Genomic DNA, 17172 nt, shown 5'->3' with positions numbered 1-17172 from the left:
GGCATAGCAGAATTCCATGGGAGGTGAGCAAGGGCCAAAATGCATTCCTCAGGGATGCGGCTCTGGGAGGTGAGGTGCACCCAGCAAGGGTGTCTTATTTCAGGGGCTGACCATCTCAAGGCCACATTTCTCTGCAGGAGACAGAGATTAGCAACCTGCCTAAGGAAGTTTTTCCAGGCATGTTCCACCTTCTCTGAGTTCCTTCCATGCCTCAGCATGGAGGCTCAGCATCCCCAGAGATGGGCAATCAAAGCTAAAAAAAATAAATTTAAAAAAAAGCTTTGTTTTTCCCTTCAGGCAGCCATTCTAGCTAAGAGCTAACTTAACGCTTCCCTTGCTTCCCTGCTGAGACCTGTAAGAAACACAGAGGAGAAAATATATACATGTACATCCTGTGCATCTCTGCAACTTGCAAAAGTTCCAGAGTCTAAAATAAGTTGTTCAACCATTCCATGTTCGATGCATGAGACAAGGGCTCAGGGCCGGGGCAATGGGATGACCCAGAGGGATGGGATGGGGAGGGAGGTGGGTGGGGGGTCCAGGAAGGGGAACACATGTAAACCCATGGCTGATTCATGTCAATGTATGGCAAAAACTATTACAATATTGTAAAGTAATTAGCCCCCAACTAAAATAAATAAATTTATAAAAAAAAATAATAATAATAAGTTGTTCAGGGAGATAAAAGAGATACCAGGTTCTAGAATATTTCAGTTAGCAAGACATGGTCTCAGGGTGTCCTGGTAAAGCTATAAATGTGTAAGAATAGATTTTTATATCAACATCACCTGCATTATTGTTTCCAGGTGCTTCTGGAAAGGTTGTCCCCCCACCCATGGCTAATGATAGCCATGAGCTCACCTCTGAGAACAAGGACTTCTTCCCCTTGCTCTCCCCCATCAACACTCAGTCCAGAACGTTCTCTGGGTGCCGCTAGACCTCCCCACTCCTGGCCACTGACATGACCTCCCAGAGCCCGAGAGAAGTAGAGATCTTGGGGAATACTTGAAAATGCACAGCCAGTGGACATCTGTGCCAGCCCATGCTCCCATGGTGCCTGACACACAACAGATGCCCAATGAATGCTTATGGACAGCAAGGCAAAGCTAAAGCAGACACACTAAGTTGGCCTAAACTGGTCTATGCACCCCAGATACCACCCAAGTAGTTGCCTTTCTGCCTCTGACTACTTCCATAGTGACAGCTCACCTTCTGTGTCACTCCCAGGTTTACTGGGAGTCAGTAAAGGACAGTGGCTGAGGGGGTAGACTCGGTCCAGATTGCCTGGATCTGAACCCTGGCCCTTCCATGTTTCACTGTGAGACGTTGGACAAGTCACCCTCTCTAAACCTCAGTTTACCCATCTAGAAAATGGGGATAATATTAGTACTTTCCACACAGAGCTGCTTAGGATACTGCCTTGAGAAGACAGTTACTATGCAAATATAAGTTATTGTTGCTACCATTACTATGATTACCCTAAAATACTCTGAAAGCCCAGCAACCTTCATGAACCTCAGCAACCTTAATTGAATCCTCTTCAATTAAGAGGCTGGAATCCAACTTTCAAAAACTTAAAAATCCATGCTCAATTAGCCTAACCCAGGGTTTTCATAGGCTCCTTTTATGTACCACAAGAAGCCACACTGGCCTTGGAGCTGCCCACACAAAAGGGCAAGCAAAGCCTTCAGTATAGAGAAAGTAGCCATGGGCTGGCAAGCCAGTCATCTTGGCCTCCCTGAGCCTAGTCTCCCCTCTCTACAATGGGCTGAGGTCTAGCAGACCTCACACCTGTCCCATTCAACGTGATTCCAAGGCTACCAGGCCATATCATCCCCAGGCTACTGGGAAGCCAGAGAAGAGCTTTTAAGAAAGCATAAAAAAACATGGTATCATAGACAGTGGCAGCAGAGACACTGGAGTCAAACTAGGCTCTCAACAATAAGCATAAGACTGAGTAAGTTGTGACTTCCCCAGGTGGCTCAGTGGTAAAGAATCTGCCTGCCAAACAGGAGATGCGGGTTCAATCCCTGGTTGAGAAGATCCCCTGGAGAAGGAAATGGCAACCCACTCCAGCATTCTTGCCTGGAGAATTCCATGGACAGAGGAGCTTGGGGGGGCTACAGTCCATGGACTTGCAAAGAGTCAGACAAAATTTAGTGACTAAATCACCACCACCACCAGTAAGTTATGTCACACAACTGAATTCTCTGTGGCCATCAAATCTAGGTCTGTTCATTGCAGGAAAACTGGGAATGATCCACCAAAACATAAAAATACAAGCTATGACATAGCACATGATGGAGCTGTTGAAAGTGACTCAAGTGCATAATTGTATGTAAATACTCATGCTCTGCTTTTTTAAAAACAAGATGCAAATTTCAACGTGTAATATTATCATGACACCATGTACAAATGTACACAGAAAAAAATACCTAACATGAAAAATGCTAACTGTCAGCAATGGTTTCTTTAAGGAGTCCAGACTGTAAGTTTTTTTCCTTCCAAATGCTTCCATTTTTCTTTCACTCAATAATTAATAAGTATGACTTTTACAGAGGTGGAAAGTAAACTTTATATCTTTAATAAAGCCAACTAGAAAGACTACTTAACAGTGTGAGAAATTGAGTGGTGTTAAGTGAAAGGAGCAAAGTCAAAATTGTATTTACATTATTATTAATATTATGAAATTTGTATACATTCAGACAAAAAAACTGAAGATAAGAGAGACATTTTTAAGCAGCAGGTATATCAGAGGGACACCCTGGATGAATTTTTACATTTCATTAACGATACAATGTTGGTCATATGATTTGTATAAAGTAATAAATTTAAAGTCAGAGCAAAAGAGCAAAAGTAGATCTGATGCTGCCCATTTCTGAGCTTATCTGCTCCCTGCAGTAATGGCGAGGGGCTGCACTAAATAGTTTCTTTGGCGCTCAGTCTGACCAGGAGCCAGGTGAGCTGTTAGCCCCCTAATGTTTTAATTAATGAAGTTTCTTCTGTAACTATCCCAGTAACAGAGCCTAAAGACAGAGCCAGCCAGTCTTTGCTCAGGATATTTGCTTGAGCCCTTAAATAACTCTCCTAAAATCAGAAGGTCCTGGTGCCGAGGAGAAGAGATGACACTCCAGGCTCAGCCCCGGAGACGCCCTCAGGCAGGGAGTGACCAAGGGCAGAGGTCAGGGAACAAGGCTCCCGACATGTCTCCTTTTTCAGTGTCCCCCAAAGCGAACATAGGCAGAAATCCTACCTGCTCTGTCAGCCAGCACACCACTGGCGCACTCACCCCGGGGAAAAGCAAGGGACTGGAAGAGATGTGGCGTCTGATGCCCAGACTGTATCACCCGATTCTAGAAACAAGAGGTTGCCTGAAAAGACCAGTCTCCCAGTTTGGCTGTGCCAACTGGACTTTATGCCAGAAGAGAGCCTGCCCCGGCTGTGTTTTTGACCCCCTTGAGCCCCATTGAGTGGGAAACAAACCAGTAACGTGCTGTAACTTTCCACACAGTTATCTCATAGCATTTCACAGCTCCTCTCCAGCCTGGAGCCCGGAGTCCCTCATGGGGCATGAAGAAGCCAGCTTGGGAGAAAGCTCCCTCTGCTCAAAGGACCCCACGCCCCTACCAGGAGGGGTCTCTGGGGGCTAAGGGTCAACTAGAGCTACCGGGCTCAGCCTGGGTGATTCAGGAAAGAGGATGTACACTCCTCCTCTCCTGTCACACCTGCCGCAGTCTCTATATCCACCACCCAGTCCCCCAGGACACTGGGAAGTTTTGTTTCTTGCATCCATTATTTCCTCTGCAGGGCAGGCCTAGACCATTCCAGGCAGAAGAGGACTATTCTTTGGAAAAGTTTGGCAACTGAATCCTACCAGTTCTGACCTTCATGGATTGAGGAGTTGGCTCATTACTTCACAGTTAAGAACACTTCCAAAACCAAGCATTGCTGGTTAGGCTGGGAGGGCATGGCTCAAATGACCAGGAGCCAAGACCCTGGGCTTGACCCTTTGGGAGCCACAGGAGCCTTGTGCCAGGGGGTCAGTGAGCTCCATCCATCCCTTTGAAGCCAGCTCCATTCCATTCCAGCCTGGCACAGACCTAAAGATTGAGAGGAGGGCAGGGCCCCCCTCCCCTGCCTCCATTCTCCTTGCACCAAATCCTCTGCCTGATGGACAGAGGGAGCACTGTCCGCCATCCCCAGGGAGACATTGTTCCAGGAGGAAAGGAGAACCATAGACATCTTCCTGGATGCGGCAACCTGCCTCAAGGTGGGTCAGATCATGAAAGGAGGCCATCCCTAGGCTCCCTTTTATGGGTGTCCAGCCCAGGTAGGTACAGCAGGGCCCCAAGTAGAGGAGACTTGAGCCTTGTGGCTGTGTGAGACATCAGATTCTGTAGCTCAAAGTTCAGGTGCTCCAGTGTGCGCATGGAGGCCAACTCAACAGCAAAAAAGGGGAAACTAAAATCCCTGGATGGGGAAGAGTTAAAAGCTCCTCTCCCCAGACAAGGGTGCTCAGCCTCTTCAAATAACTAAAGCCTATTTTGCTTGGTGCTGGTTTTCCCAATAAATCTAGGGCGCACAGTGATTTACCAAGAGCCTTGGTTATTGGCAACAGCAATCTCACTTACCCAGAGCAGTGGAGAGAACAAGCTGTAATTTAGAGCTGGATTTATTTTGTTTGTTCTACAGCAACAAACTCAGCAAATCATAAATTCCCTCTGAGATGAAGAGAGGAAATTGACAATATTTATGATCTCGAGAGGCGGAGAAGAGCCTGACCAGGCCTTTAATTTGTAACTGAAACTTTTCCTGGAGGCTCCAGCCAAGGACACAGCTGGTGTCCCAGCTCCAGGGAGCTGGGCTCAGGCCAGGGTGCGGGATGGGGAGGAGGGGTGGGTGTGCCAGACCGTGTTTCCAGCCGCACTGTGGGGATGGATGCTCTGTGCATTCCAGAGGCAGGACATGGCTCTGTGCTCATCGGAACATATGGCAACAGAACCAACAGTAGTTCTCAGATCACACACTTCCTCACATCAAGGCAAGACTAGTTTGTGAAAGACTACTGGTCTGGACATGAGTCCATCATTTACTACATTCTCACATACCTGAGGTTTTGAACTTGCACTTCAGCCTGTGTACTAGATACACCAAATATGACCATCTAATCATCTAGCAAAGGAATGGATAACAGAAGGTCATATACACACTGCTATATTCAAAATGGATAACCAACGACTAAATTGATAACCGCAGGGTACTCTACTCAATGTTATGTACCAGCGTGGATGGGAGGCAGGTTTGAGGGAGAATGGATACATGTATATATATGGCTGAATCCCTTCACTGCTCACCTGAAACTACCACAACATTGTTAATCAGCTATGCATGCATGTGTGCTAAGTCATTTCAGTCATGTCCAACTCTGTAGCCCACCAGGCTCCTCTGTCCATGGATTCTCCAGGCAAGAATACTGGAGTGGGTTGCCTTGCCCTCCTTCAGGGGATCTTCCCAACCCAGGGATCGAAACTGCGTCTCATGTCTCCTGCACTGGCAGGCAGGTTCTTTACCACTAGCACAACCTGGGAAGCCTGGTTAATCTGCTTTTCTCCAAAAAAAAAAAAAAAAAAATTAACAGTATAAAGTCTGAAAAAAATAGAAATAGATGCACCAAAATTTCCACCTAACGTTCCAGAACCAAGATGTGATCCTGCAAAGCTCATAAGGGACAGAGGAGCTGCTGTCTTTTCTCATGTCTCTCCCTTGGCTTCTGCCTTTTTGTTCTTTTCATTCTTCCCCAATCCCCCACTCCACTGTCACTCTCCACTCCTCACCCCAAATCACTGCAAAGGCAATTCTCATTCATTCCATACTCAGAAAGTCAAAGGGATCCCAAACTGACTCCTATATCAGACAGTCAAGGTGGTCATCTTTGTCCTTTCCAACAGGCTTGCCCTCCTGTCTCACCAGCATCCTGCCTGGTTGTCATACAGACCACATCCCCTACTACTATCTCTACAACTAAAAAAAAGTTGACAACTCTTCTAACTCCTTCTCAGTGATCCTGATCTGTTTTTCCATCAGTGCCCCAGTGGCTCACTCGCTCGGCACTGTGTGACCTGGGGTGAGTTAGTTCCATCATGTGTACCACGAGGAGGCAAGACTAGGTTGTCTCCACTTCTATCAGATGGACATGACATGGAAAAGCCTGCCAATAAAGAACCTGGGAGGCCCTGGGCTGCCCAACCCCGCCCTATGCAGCCTCAGGAAATATTGGGCTGGCCAAAAAGGTAATTTGGGGTTTTCCATAAGACCTTACAGAAAATCCCAAATGAACTTTTCGGCCAGTTCAGTGTTTGGTCTGAGAGCCAATCAATGCCTTTCACTGCTCTGCTGATTCCAAAGGAGGGAAGGTGGGAATGTCCATCCTAAGCTTAACAGAGGGGCCAGGGAGGGAGCCAGCCACCTACCGGAGCCCAGCAGGGACTCAGAGCAGGCTCACCTAGACTCTCAACCATTGCATCCAGTGCTGTTGCCGCAGCTGTGTAAATTCCTGCGTTTTTGGAGTTGAGGTTGTCTGCTACAGCAATAATGATGGAGAGCAGCATGGGCTGTAAGCTCTCTCTCAGGAGGGGGATCATCTTGGCAAGGGACTCCAGCGCCGTCTGGTTCACCTTCTTGTTAGAATCCTGAAGCCTTGGGGTGAAAGCATCAAAGACCTATTGAGGGAACAGAAACCAAGAGCCCATGGGAACCCAGGCTGGGCAGGAGCCTTACAGCCCAAACAGCTGCCCTCGGCAGGGATTTCTCCTCCCTGGTGGGGACCATCCAGCCCATGTCAGGGTATTCCCAGTGATGAAGAGCTCACCTCTCAAAGAGGGAGGCGACAAGAGGGGAAGGACCATATACTGAGTACTCGTTGGGAGCAAAGGGCATAGAGCATCTTGTTAGGTACTCTGCACTCGCTCATGGAGTAATCTTAATGACCCATGAAGCACAGGTTCTCATCCTCAGTTTACCATTAAAAAACAAAACAAAAACTGAGGCTGAGAGAGGTTAAATGATTTGCCCAGATCACACAGCTGGTAAGAAACTTCAAGCTTGTGTCTTAACTACTCTGCTATGTGGCTTGAGTGTCAGCAGCCTCACTCCTGAAAAAAGCAGGCATCTGCCCTCATTTCCAGACTGTGAAAGCCTGTGCTTTCTCTGAACCCACCCATCCAGCCATCCTGGCCCAGTTGCCTGGTCAACCACATGTTCTACCCCCAAACCTCATGTGCATAGCTGGGTTGGGGGCAGCCCTTAGCCATGGCAACCTCCATCTCCGCCCTCCTCCCTATAAATGTGCTGGGAGGATGAAAAATACCCAGAATGTCTCTGAGTGGTTCCAAGGTGCCCAACAGGAAGCAATGCCCTTGTCCTCTTGGCCACATCCAGATAATCTTATGTCATTACCATGGAAATTGGAAAGCAAGTGTTTGTCAGGCTTCCTTTACCCTGGAGGGTCTGGCGTAATGTCCAACCCTCTCCCGAGTTTTCCAGATTGAAGTTGCACCCACTGGGGGAAGAGACAGGACAGGTGTGGGGTGGCACTCACCTGGACCAGGTTGGCAGTGATGAGCTCTGGTTTGGCCCTGCAGTGCTCAACAAGCCGCCCCACGCCTTCCATCCGAGACTGGTACTCCTTGGCCTCCAGCAGCCACGTCAGCTCCCGTAGCTGTTCTGCCATCTCCAAGCCGCCCCGCATGGAGGAGCGCAGCCCCACCAGCCGTGGGCCATTGGAGCTGAGCCTGCATGGAACAAGCGTCTGACCTGGGCAGCCCCAGGGAATGAACATACATCTTGTCCCATGCACAGCCCCCAAAGACAGATGGGGCCGAAACCAGAGTTTCACCTGCAGCTTAGTCCACTCGAGCCTCCCCTCCACCCACTGCTTGGGTTCACAGGCCTCGGGAACTCTGGAAGTGCCTTTTCCTCAGGAGGGTGCCAATTGGGTGCCTAGGGTTCTGTCTCCTTATCAGCGGGCAGGGCTCTTTCTTCTTGTTTTTTTTTTTCTTTCTCTTTTCAGAAGGTAAGTTAGGAATGGGGTGAGGGAGCTTGGAATGAGGGTGGAAATCCATGGAAGGACAACAGACACACTTTAATCTAAGAGTTGGGGAAGGTCTTGCCAGGAACCTGCATCCTGATCCCTGGTTGTCTAGGCTCCGCTCACATCCTCTGGGAAGAGGGAAATGTTAAGAAGCCCTATTGTATTAACACTTGTCTTAACATCACAGGCCCATCACATTCCCATGGTCTGTTCCAGCCAACAGGAGAGCCGATTCACACAGAACTCCTATCCTCCACCCCAGTGCTCACCGGGGTCTCTGAGTTCTGCCCCACACCTGGGTCCCACCCAGCAGAGCCCAACATCATTCATTCTGACAGTTATCCCTATACCCCAGGCTCCTTGCCTAACTGTGTGCCAAGAGCTCTGCCTGACACTGTGAGCAATGAGATGAGAGGCGTGGTCTTTGCCCAAGGAGCTCATGGATCAATGGGAGGTGAAGGACTGAAGGCCGTGGCAACTTGTCCACCCAGGGGACAGGGGGGCAGAGGGGCAGAGGGCAGAGAGAGCTTCTGGGGGAAGGTCACTGTAGGGAGGGGCTCACATCTTATAGAATAAATAGGCATGTTCCAGGTGCAGACGACACAGCATAGGCAGAGGCACAGGAAAGAGAGAACTCGGAGGGCCGGGGAGCTGAGGTCTGCCTGAGAGCAGAAAGTTAATCTAGAAGAGGTGGAGGGGGCTTCCCCCAGGGGTCCAGGTAAGGAGTCCAGGTGTTCTCCCGCAGAAGGAGTTTAGTTTCAGGCGCAGGAATGACTGTCAGATTCCTGTTGGGTGTCTAACTCCTCCCGATGCCCACTCTCTCACCCCTGGGCCTATTCCTTCTCACCTGTCTTGACTCTACCTCTGCCTCTAAATTAGTCCCATGATGGCCACTCTGATGGAGAAAGGTGCTCTACATGGATGGAGGAACCCTGAGTTCACATGCAGCCTGACCTCATCCCCCTTAAACAGCAGCTACACGGCTGAGACTGCAGGAACCCCTCTCTACCGGTAGATGCTCCCTAGCCCATGATTTTCCCTCCCCGAGATGTGGGTGGGGGAACCCTCCCCATAAACTCATCCATGAGCACTGCCGACCAAATAGGGCTCAGTTGCAGCCCAAATGCATACCCCTCCCTGCCCCAGAGCCACAGCAGGCCTCAGGCCAAGCAGAATGTCACGGTCAACAGTCTTGGATGGGGAGCCCTAGGGAGACAAGAGCTACTGTACCCGTCTTGGCCAGGCAGCCCGTTTTCATACACCACCAGACTTCTCGAAACCTTGCGGTCTTTGGCGGATGGAAGTTCATCACCATCTTCTATTCCCTTGAGAAATACACACACACACACACACACACACACACACACACACACACACACACACACACACACCATAAGCTGAAAGGGGTGGCCCTCTGGGGAACTGCCAGATGCTCCAGTCTAGACCGAAGCAAGAGGAATAACCCCTTCCACCCAGGAGAGCTTGGGAGGGCCCTGGGGAGCCTTCCAGGGGTCAAGATCCCCACTTAGAAGATGAAGGCAAGAAAACCTAGGCAGGCACAAGGGACACAGGCAGTGAGAGGCAGAACCAGGTTTGAGCGCCGGGAAGGAAATACCACCCATCAGGCATCATGGATGAAATGAAAGCCTCTAGAGTGCATGACCCCATCCCCTGACCCAAGTGAGGGTTGCAGGCTGCCAGGCTCAGCCCTGATCCCTACCCCAGACCAGCTCACACCTCACCGCCTGCCAACTCACCCGCTGCTTAATAGCTGTCATGACCTTCTGCAAGTCATGGGATGGGAGGGACTGCTTCAGAAATGCATCAAACTTTGTGTTTGACATCAAGATATTCACCATCTTCCGGCCATAAAACCTGCCATCGGAGAAAGAGCAGGATGAAACAACAGCCACAGGAATGCAATATAAATTTGCTTTACAGCTTTGCATAATTTTTCTAATTATAGTAAGAGAATTTTTAATACTTTTTCTAATTGTGACAGTAATCCCAACTCAGAATAAACACTGACCATAATCCCATTACCAGGAGAAAACCACTATTAAATTTTTATATTATTTTATTATAGTCATTTTTCTATGCATATATTTTTTTAGTTGATATCAGAATGTATATACAATTTTTACCTAGCTTTTTTCACTTTATCATTAATCATCTCCCCATGTCATCCTTTTTAATGGCTAAATAATATTCTGTTGGATGGCTGTACCAAAGTGTATTAACTTTTTTTCTAGCATGAGACATTTAGAAGTCTGAGAAAGGGTGTGGTGGGGCATTCTAGGAGGGAGGGGCCAACTCTACCTGATAAATAGTGGTGGTAGTGGGGGACCTTGGGCTGGGATCAAAAGATGAGTGTGAAAGATAGAAACATAGATCAATGGAACAAAATAGAAAGTCCAGCGATAAATCCACGCACATATGGACACAAAAAAGATCTTCATGACCCAGATAATCACAATGGTGTGATCACTCACCTAGAGCCAGACATCCTGGAATGTGAAGTCAAGTGGGCCTTAGAAAGCATCACTACGAACAAAGCTAGTGGAGGTGATGGAATTCCAGTTGAGCTATTTCAAATCCTCAAAGGTGATGCTGTGAAAGTGCTGCACTCGATAGGCCAGCAAATTTGGAAAACTCAGCAGTGGCCACAGGACTGGAAAAGGTCAGTTTTTGTTCCAATCCCAAAGAAAGGCCATGCCAAAGAATGCTCAAACTACCACACAATTGCACTCATCTCACATGCTAGTAAAGTAATGCTCAAAATTCTCCAAGCCAGGCTTCAGCAATACGTGAACCATGAACTTCCAGATGTTCAAGCTGGTTTTAGAAAAGGCAGAGGAACCAGAGATCAAATTGCCAATATCCGCTGGATCATCGAAAAAGCAAGAGAGTTCCAGAAAAACATCTATTTCTGCTTTATTGACTATGCCAAAGCCTTTGACTGTGTGGATCACAATAAACTGTGGAAAATTCTGAAAGAGATGGGAATACCAGACCATCTGACCTGTCTCTTGAGAAACCTGTATGCAGGTCAGGAAGCAACAGTTAGAACTGGACATGGAACAACAGACTGGTTCCAAATAGGAAAAGGAGTACGTCAAGGCTGTATATTGTCACCCTGCTTATTTAACTTATATGCAGAGTACATCATGAGAAATGCTGGGCTGGAAGAAACACAAGCTGGAATCAAGATTGCCGGGAGAAATATCAATAACCTCAGATATGCGGATGACACCACCCTTATGGCAGAGAGTGAAGAAGAACTAAAGAGCCTCTTGATGAAGGTGAAGGAGGAGAGTGAAAAAGTTGGCTTAAAGCTCAACGTTCAGAAAACTAAGATCATGGCATCTGGTCCCATCACTCCATGGGAAATAGATGGGGAAACAGTGGAAACAATGTCAGACTTTACTTTTTTGGGCTCCAGAATCACTGCTGATGGTGACTGCAGCCATGAAATTAAAAGACGCTTACTCCTTGGAAGGAAGGTTATGGCCAACCTAGATAGCATGTTTAAAAGCAGAGACATTACTTTGCCAACAAAAGTCCGTCTAGTCAAGGCTATGGTTTTTCCAGTGGTCATGTATGGATGTGAGAGTTGGACAGTGAAGAAAGCTGAGCGCCGCAGAATTGATACTTTTGAACTGTGGTGTTGGAGAAGACTCTTGAGAGTCCCTTGGACTGCAAGGAGATCCAATCAATCCATCCTAAAAGAGATCAATCCTGGGTGTTCATTGGAAGGTCTGATGTTGAAGCTGAAGCTCCAATACTTTGGCCACCTCATGCGAAGGGTTGACTCATTGGAAAAGACCCTAATGCTGGGTAGGATTGGGGGCGGAAGGAGAAGGGGACGACAGAGGATGAGATGGTTGGATGGCATCACCGACTCGATGAACATGGGTTTGGGTAGACTCCGGGAGTTGGTGATGGACAGAGAGGCCTGGCGTGCTGCAATTCATGGGGTCGCAGAGAGTCGGACACGACTGAGCAACTGAACTGAACTGATGGACACCTTATCTTCGACAAAGGAGGCAAGAATATACAATGGAGAAAAGACAATCTCTTTAACAAGTGGTGCTGGGAAAACTGGTCAACCACTTGTAAAAGAATGAAACTAGAACACTTTCTAACACCATACACAAAAATAAACTCAAAATGGATTAAAGATCTAAACGTAAGACCAGAAACTATGAAACTCCTAGAGGAAAACATAGGCAAAACACTCTCCGACATAAATCACAGCAGGATCCTCCATGACCCACCTCCCAGAATATTGGAAATAAAAGCAAAAATAAACAAATGGGACCTAATTAAAATTAAAAGCTTTTGCACAACAAAGGAAACTATAAGCAAGGTGAAAAGACAGCCTTCAGAATGGGAGAAAATAATAGCAAACGAAGCAACAGACAAACAATTAATCTCAAAAATATACAAGCAATTCCTGCAGCTGAATTCCAGAAAAATAAACGACCCAATCAAAAAATGAGCCAAAGAACTAAACAGACATTTCTCCAAAGAAGATATACAGATGGCTAACAAACACATGAAAAGATGCTCAACATCATTCATTATTAGAGAAATGCAAATCAAAACCACGATGAGGTACCATTTCATGCCCGTCAGAATTGCTGCTCTTCAAAAGTCTACAAGCAATAAATGCTGGAGAGGGTGTGGAGAAAAGGGAACCCTCTTACACTGTTGGTGGGAATGCAAACTAGTACAGCTACCATGGAGAACAGTGTGGTGATTCCTTAAAAAACTGGGAATAGAACTGCCATACAACCCAGCAATCCCACTGCTGGGCATACACGCTGAGGAAACCAGAATTGAAAGAGACACGTATACCCCAGTGTTCATTGCAGCACTGTTTACAATAGCCAGGACATGGAAGCAACCTAGATGTCCATCAGCAGACGAATGGATAAGGAAGCTGTGGTACATATACACAATGGAATATTACTCATCCATTAAAAAGAATACATTTGAATCAGTTCTATTGAGATGGATGAAACTGGAGCCCATTATACAGAGTGAAGTAAGCCAGAAAGAAAAACACCAATACAGTATACTAATGCATATATATGGAATTTGAAAGATGGTAACGATAACCCTGTGCGAGACAGAATAAGAGACACAGATGCATAGAACAGTCTTATGGACTCTGAGGGAGAAGGTGAGGGTGGGACGTTCTGAGAGAATAGCATTGAAACATGTATATTATCATATGTAAAACAGAACACCATTCTAGGTTCGATGCATGAGACAAATGCCCAGGGGTGGGACAATGTGATGACCCAGAGGGATGGGATGGGGAGGGAGGTGGGAGGGGGGTTCAGGATGGGCAACACATGTAAACCCATGGCTGATTCATGTCAATGTATGGCAAAAACCACTACAATATTGTAAAGTAACTAGCCCCCAACTAAAATAAATAAATTTAATAAAAAAAGAAAAATAAATAAAATAAAAGTTATGTGAAATCTGAAAAAAAAAAAAAAAGATGAGTGTGTGTATGCTCAGTTGCTTAGTCACTCAGACGTGTCCAACTCTTTGCAACCCCATGGACTGTAGCCTGCCAGGCTCCTCTGTCCATGGAATTTTCCAAGCAAGAATACTGGAGCAGGTTGCCATTTCCTACTCCAGGGGATTTTCCCAACCTAGGGATTGAACCCACATCTTCGGCGTCTCCTGCATTGGCGGGCGGATTCTTTACCCCTGCGCCATCCAGGAAGCCACAAAATATGAGTAGGAGTTCACAAATGGGATGAGATAAAGAAGGAAGTGGAGGAGGCAGGACACCCCAAAAGACAGTCTGGTAGATCTGCAGGTGTGCGGTTGGAAAATAGCAGGCAGAGACTGGACCCAGGAAGAGAACAGGATAGAGAAGAAGGAAGGTAAGACCCCGTTTAGGGAGATGTGAAGGAACTGGGCTTTAGCCTGCAGGTGATAGGAAGCTGAGGAATGATCATATTTGCACTAAAATCAAAATGTCTCAGGACTTCCCTGGTGGTGCGGTGGAAAGGAAACCACCTGCCAATGCAGGGACACGGGTTTGATCTCTGGTCCAGGAAGATCCCACAGGCCGAGGGCAACCAAGCCGGTGCCCCACAACTACTGAGCCGGCGCTGCAGGGCCTGAGAGCTGCAACTGCTAAGCTTGTGTGCCTGCTGCAACTACTGAAGCCCGTGTGCCTAGAGCCTGGGCTCCGCAACAAGAGAAGCCACGGCAGTGAGAAACGTGCACATCACAATGAAGAGGAAGCCTCACTCGTTGCAACTGGAGAAAGTCCACGCACAGTAACCAAGACCCAGCACAGCCAAAAATAAATACATAAACTATTTTTTTTTTAAATGTCTCAGGCAGCAATGTGGAGGATGGATCTTCGGGGACCAGGCTGGGGTCCAGGAGACCTGTTAGGAGCCCACTATAATAATCCAGGCAAGAGATGCTAAGGCCTGATGTAGGCAGGAGGGTGAGGTTAAGTAAGGATGATCAGATTCAAGAGCTGCTAAAGATGATGAAATTGAAGTGTTTGGCAGCTGATTGGAGGTGGAGCCTGAAGCATCCAGAATTATCATATTCACTCATCTAAAACTTCATTAATTGTAAAAATGCACCATTAATTTATTTCCTAAAGAAAAGCAGAAAAAGAAGACACGGGCAATTTCCACTGCCTTCAGTGACAGGGCCCCACATGTGAAAGCCATACATCCTTCTATACGCTATCTCAGAAACAGAAGTAGCACTTCTTGTGGGGACTGCCTTCCTTCCTTAGGGTAGGTAAAGTATTTGATGGTTGCTTTGCAAGAAACTGTGGAATCTGGGTCTTTCCTTCAATGATGAATGTTTGCATTAATATCAAATTTATGCCCCAACACTCTATTTCCGTGCCTTTTCTCATACACAATAACTCTTCATTTCAATGCCAAAAATAGTGTAATATTTCTAAAGACATTTTAAACAATGATTAAACTCAACAATTCTCCACAGTGACTTCTTAAAATAAATTAAAAGGCTAACCAGCAAACAAAGTCTCATAATGTAGTTCCTACAACGCAAACAGTAATTCAAAGGTTTATACGATGAGCAACGAGGATCAAGTTTGCAATTGTGTAGACAGTAAAATCCAAGTCTTAATTGGTCCTGGCCAACAGCAACTGTGAGATGCCTAGGATTCTAAGATATAAAATGTGGAGGAAAAAATGAAGTATAACTTCCCCATTTTTAATCTTAGATGACTCAGTAAATAATAGTGACTTTTAATAAGAGAGGGAACACAGCCAGAGAAGCAGCCTTCGGGAGAAGGCAGTGAATTCATTTAGGATGACAGTGGGACATCCTGGTGATGGGTCCTGGGGAGGCATCAGAGAGATGGACGGATACTCAGAGAAGGGGCCGCCTAGAGGGAGACACAAGGGAGCATCAGAGTTTTGCTGTGACTGGAACCACAGAAAGTGATTGTGCAGCTCAAAGAAAGCTGCAAAGCGAGGATGAGGACTGAAGACACTCCTGAAGCCATGGCATCCGGGTGCGGGGGAAGATGGGGGAGAAAGACACAGAGGAAGGAGGAGGACCAGGGAGTGCGGTGCCATGGAAGCCGGAAGCATAGGGTTCCAAGAAAGAAAATGAGGTGCAGTCAATGCCATCCAGTGTGAGAGAGAGTTTGGTGAGGGGTTTAGATCTGGAGAGGTATTAGATCTTAATGTCCCTTTCCCCACCCATGATGAAGAACAAACCAATCAAACCTCCTATTCAATACTTCCCTGACAATATTCCTCCCTTCAGTAGATGGTCCTTTCACTCACCCCACAGTTCATCTGAAAAGTGTCATCTCTGATTCCTCTTTGAAATCCTCACCACCAACCTGCTATCAGCTCTGCCTTCAAAATACACCCCAATCCACCTCCTCCCCCTCCTGCAGCTTCCAACACGACTTGCCCAGATTCTGGGGTAGCCATCCACCCGGCATCCCACTTACATCCAGCCACTCTTCCCAGCTATCAATCCTCCAGTGGTCAGAGAGACTTTTTTCAAAAAAAATCAAAAGACTGGCAAAGATATCAAAAAGCATCCAAATGCATTAGCAATCAGGGAGGGGGGAAAGAAACAGTAGTGAGCTAGCACTTCTGTCCACTAGATGGGTAAACGTGTGAAATCCAGAAATTGCAAGGTTGAGATGATGTAGGCACCTCAGAGGCAGGGTAGGGGGGCCTCCCTGGTAGCTCAGACAGTAAAGAATCTATCTGCAATGTAGGAGACCCAGGTTCAATTCCTGGATTAGGAAGATTCCCTGGAGAAGGGAAGGGCAACCCACTCCAGCATTCTTGCCTGGAGAATTCCATGGACAGAGGAGACTGGAGGGCTGCAGTCCATGGAGTTGCAATCCTGAGGGGCAGTCCTGTGGGAGGGCATGGGGAGGGTGCATGCGTGTGATGCCGTCTTCCCGGGTGCACCCTGGGACAGCCCATGTGAATGCACCACCTGGGACACAGCACAGAACACAGTGTGGACGTGTCCTCTGGAGCTATACCGGGAGTGATGGGGGCTCCAGACACAACATGTCATGAACTGAGAAGTATGATAAATGACCCCAACTCCAGCTTTTAAAGACTTCTACCAAAACCCCAACCCCTGACCCATGAGGCCCTCCCCAGCCTGGCCTTGCCCCCTCCCCATCACTGCCCACCACTCCCCTCATTCACTGTGCTCCACGAAACCATCCCAGGGGATGTACCACCTTCCTTTTCTGGGACTCTTGCACCCCAAATCCTCAAAGAGCTGGGCCCTACTAGCCAATCAGTTCTCAACTCAAATGTCAATCTTTAGCGAGATCTCCATTGACTCTCAACCTAAAGTAGTCCCTACCTTGTTCTCCATTATGTTTTTGTTTTGCCCCTTATCTGTGTCTAAAATTGTCACAATTATTTACTTGGTTATTATGCAACTAGGAGGGAAGATCCAAGACAATGGGGGTCTAATTTTTCCTGTTCATACCTGTGCTCATAGTAATGAACAGAATGCACATCACATAGCTGTTGAAAAAAATGAATGATTGGATAACTTTAAAG

At 47.1% G+C, this 17172-nt stretch overlaps 1 protein-coding gene across 3 annotated transcripts in view; it reads right to left on the bottom strand.

The window, feature by feature from the left end:
* The window catches only part of TOGARAM2 (TOG array regulator of axonemal microtubules 2), a 45471-nt gene that overhangs the window by 5989 nt on the left and 22310 nt on the right, over positions 1–17172 (bottom strand). For all 3 annotated transcript variants that reach the window (XM_081484291.1, XM_081484292.1, XM_081484294.1), the window contains 4 exons: positions 9847–9964; positions 9320–9414; positions 7598–7790; positions 6503–6719 (listed from right to left, as the gene is read on the bottom strand). In XM_081484291.1, the coding sequence (XP_081340417.1) occupies positions 6503–6719; positions 7598–7790; positions 9320–9414; positions 9847–9964 (623 nt within the window). The remainder of the gene's footprint in view (positions 1–6502; positions 6720–7597; positions 7791–9319; positions 9415–9846; positions 9965–17172) is intronic.

This window comes from Giraffa tippelskirchi, chromosome 4 (genome assembly GCF_054371585.1).
Source record: "Giraffa tippelskirchi isolate mGirTip1 chromosome 4, T2T-mGirTip1v1.2.pri, whole genome shotgun sequence".
Classification (NCBI taxonomy): domain Eukaryota; kingdom Metazoa; phylum Chordata; class Mammalia; order Artiodactyla; family Giraffidae; genus Giraffa; species Giraffa tippelskirchi.
Note: the sequence above shows the minus strand (reverse complement) of the source record. Positions and strands in the feature narration are given on the sequence as shown.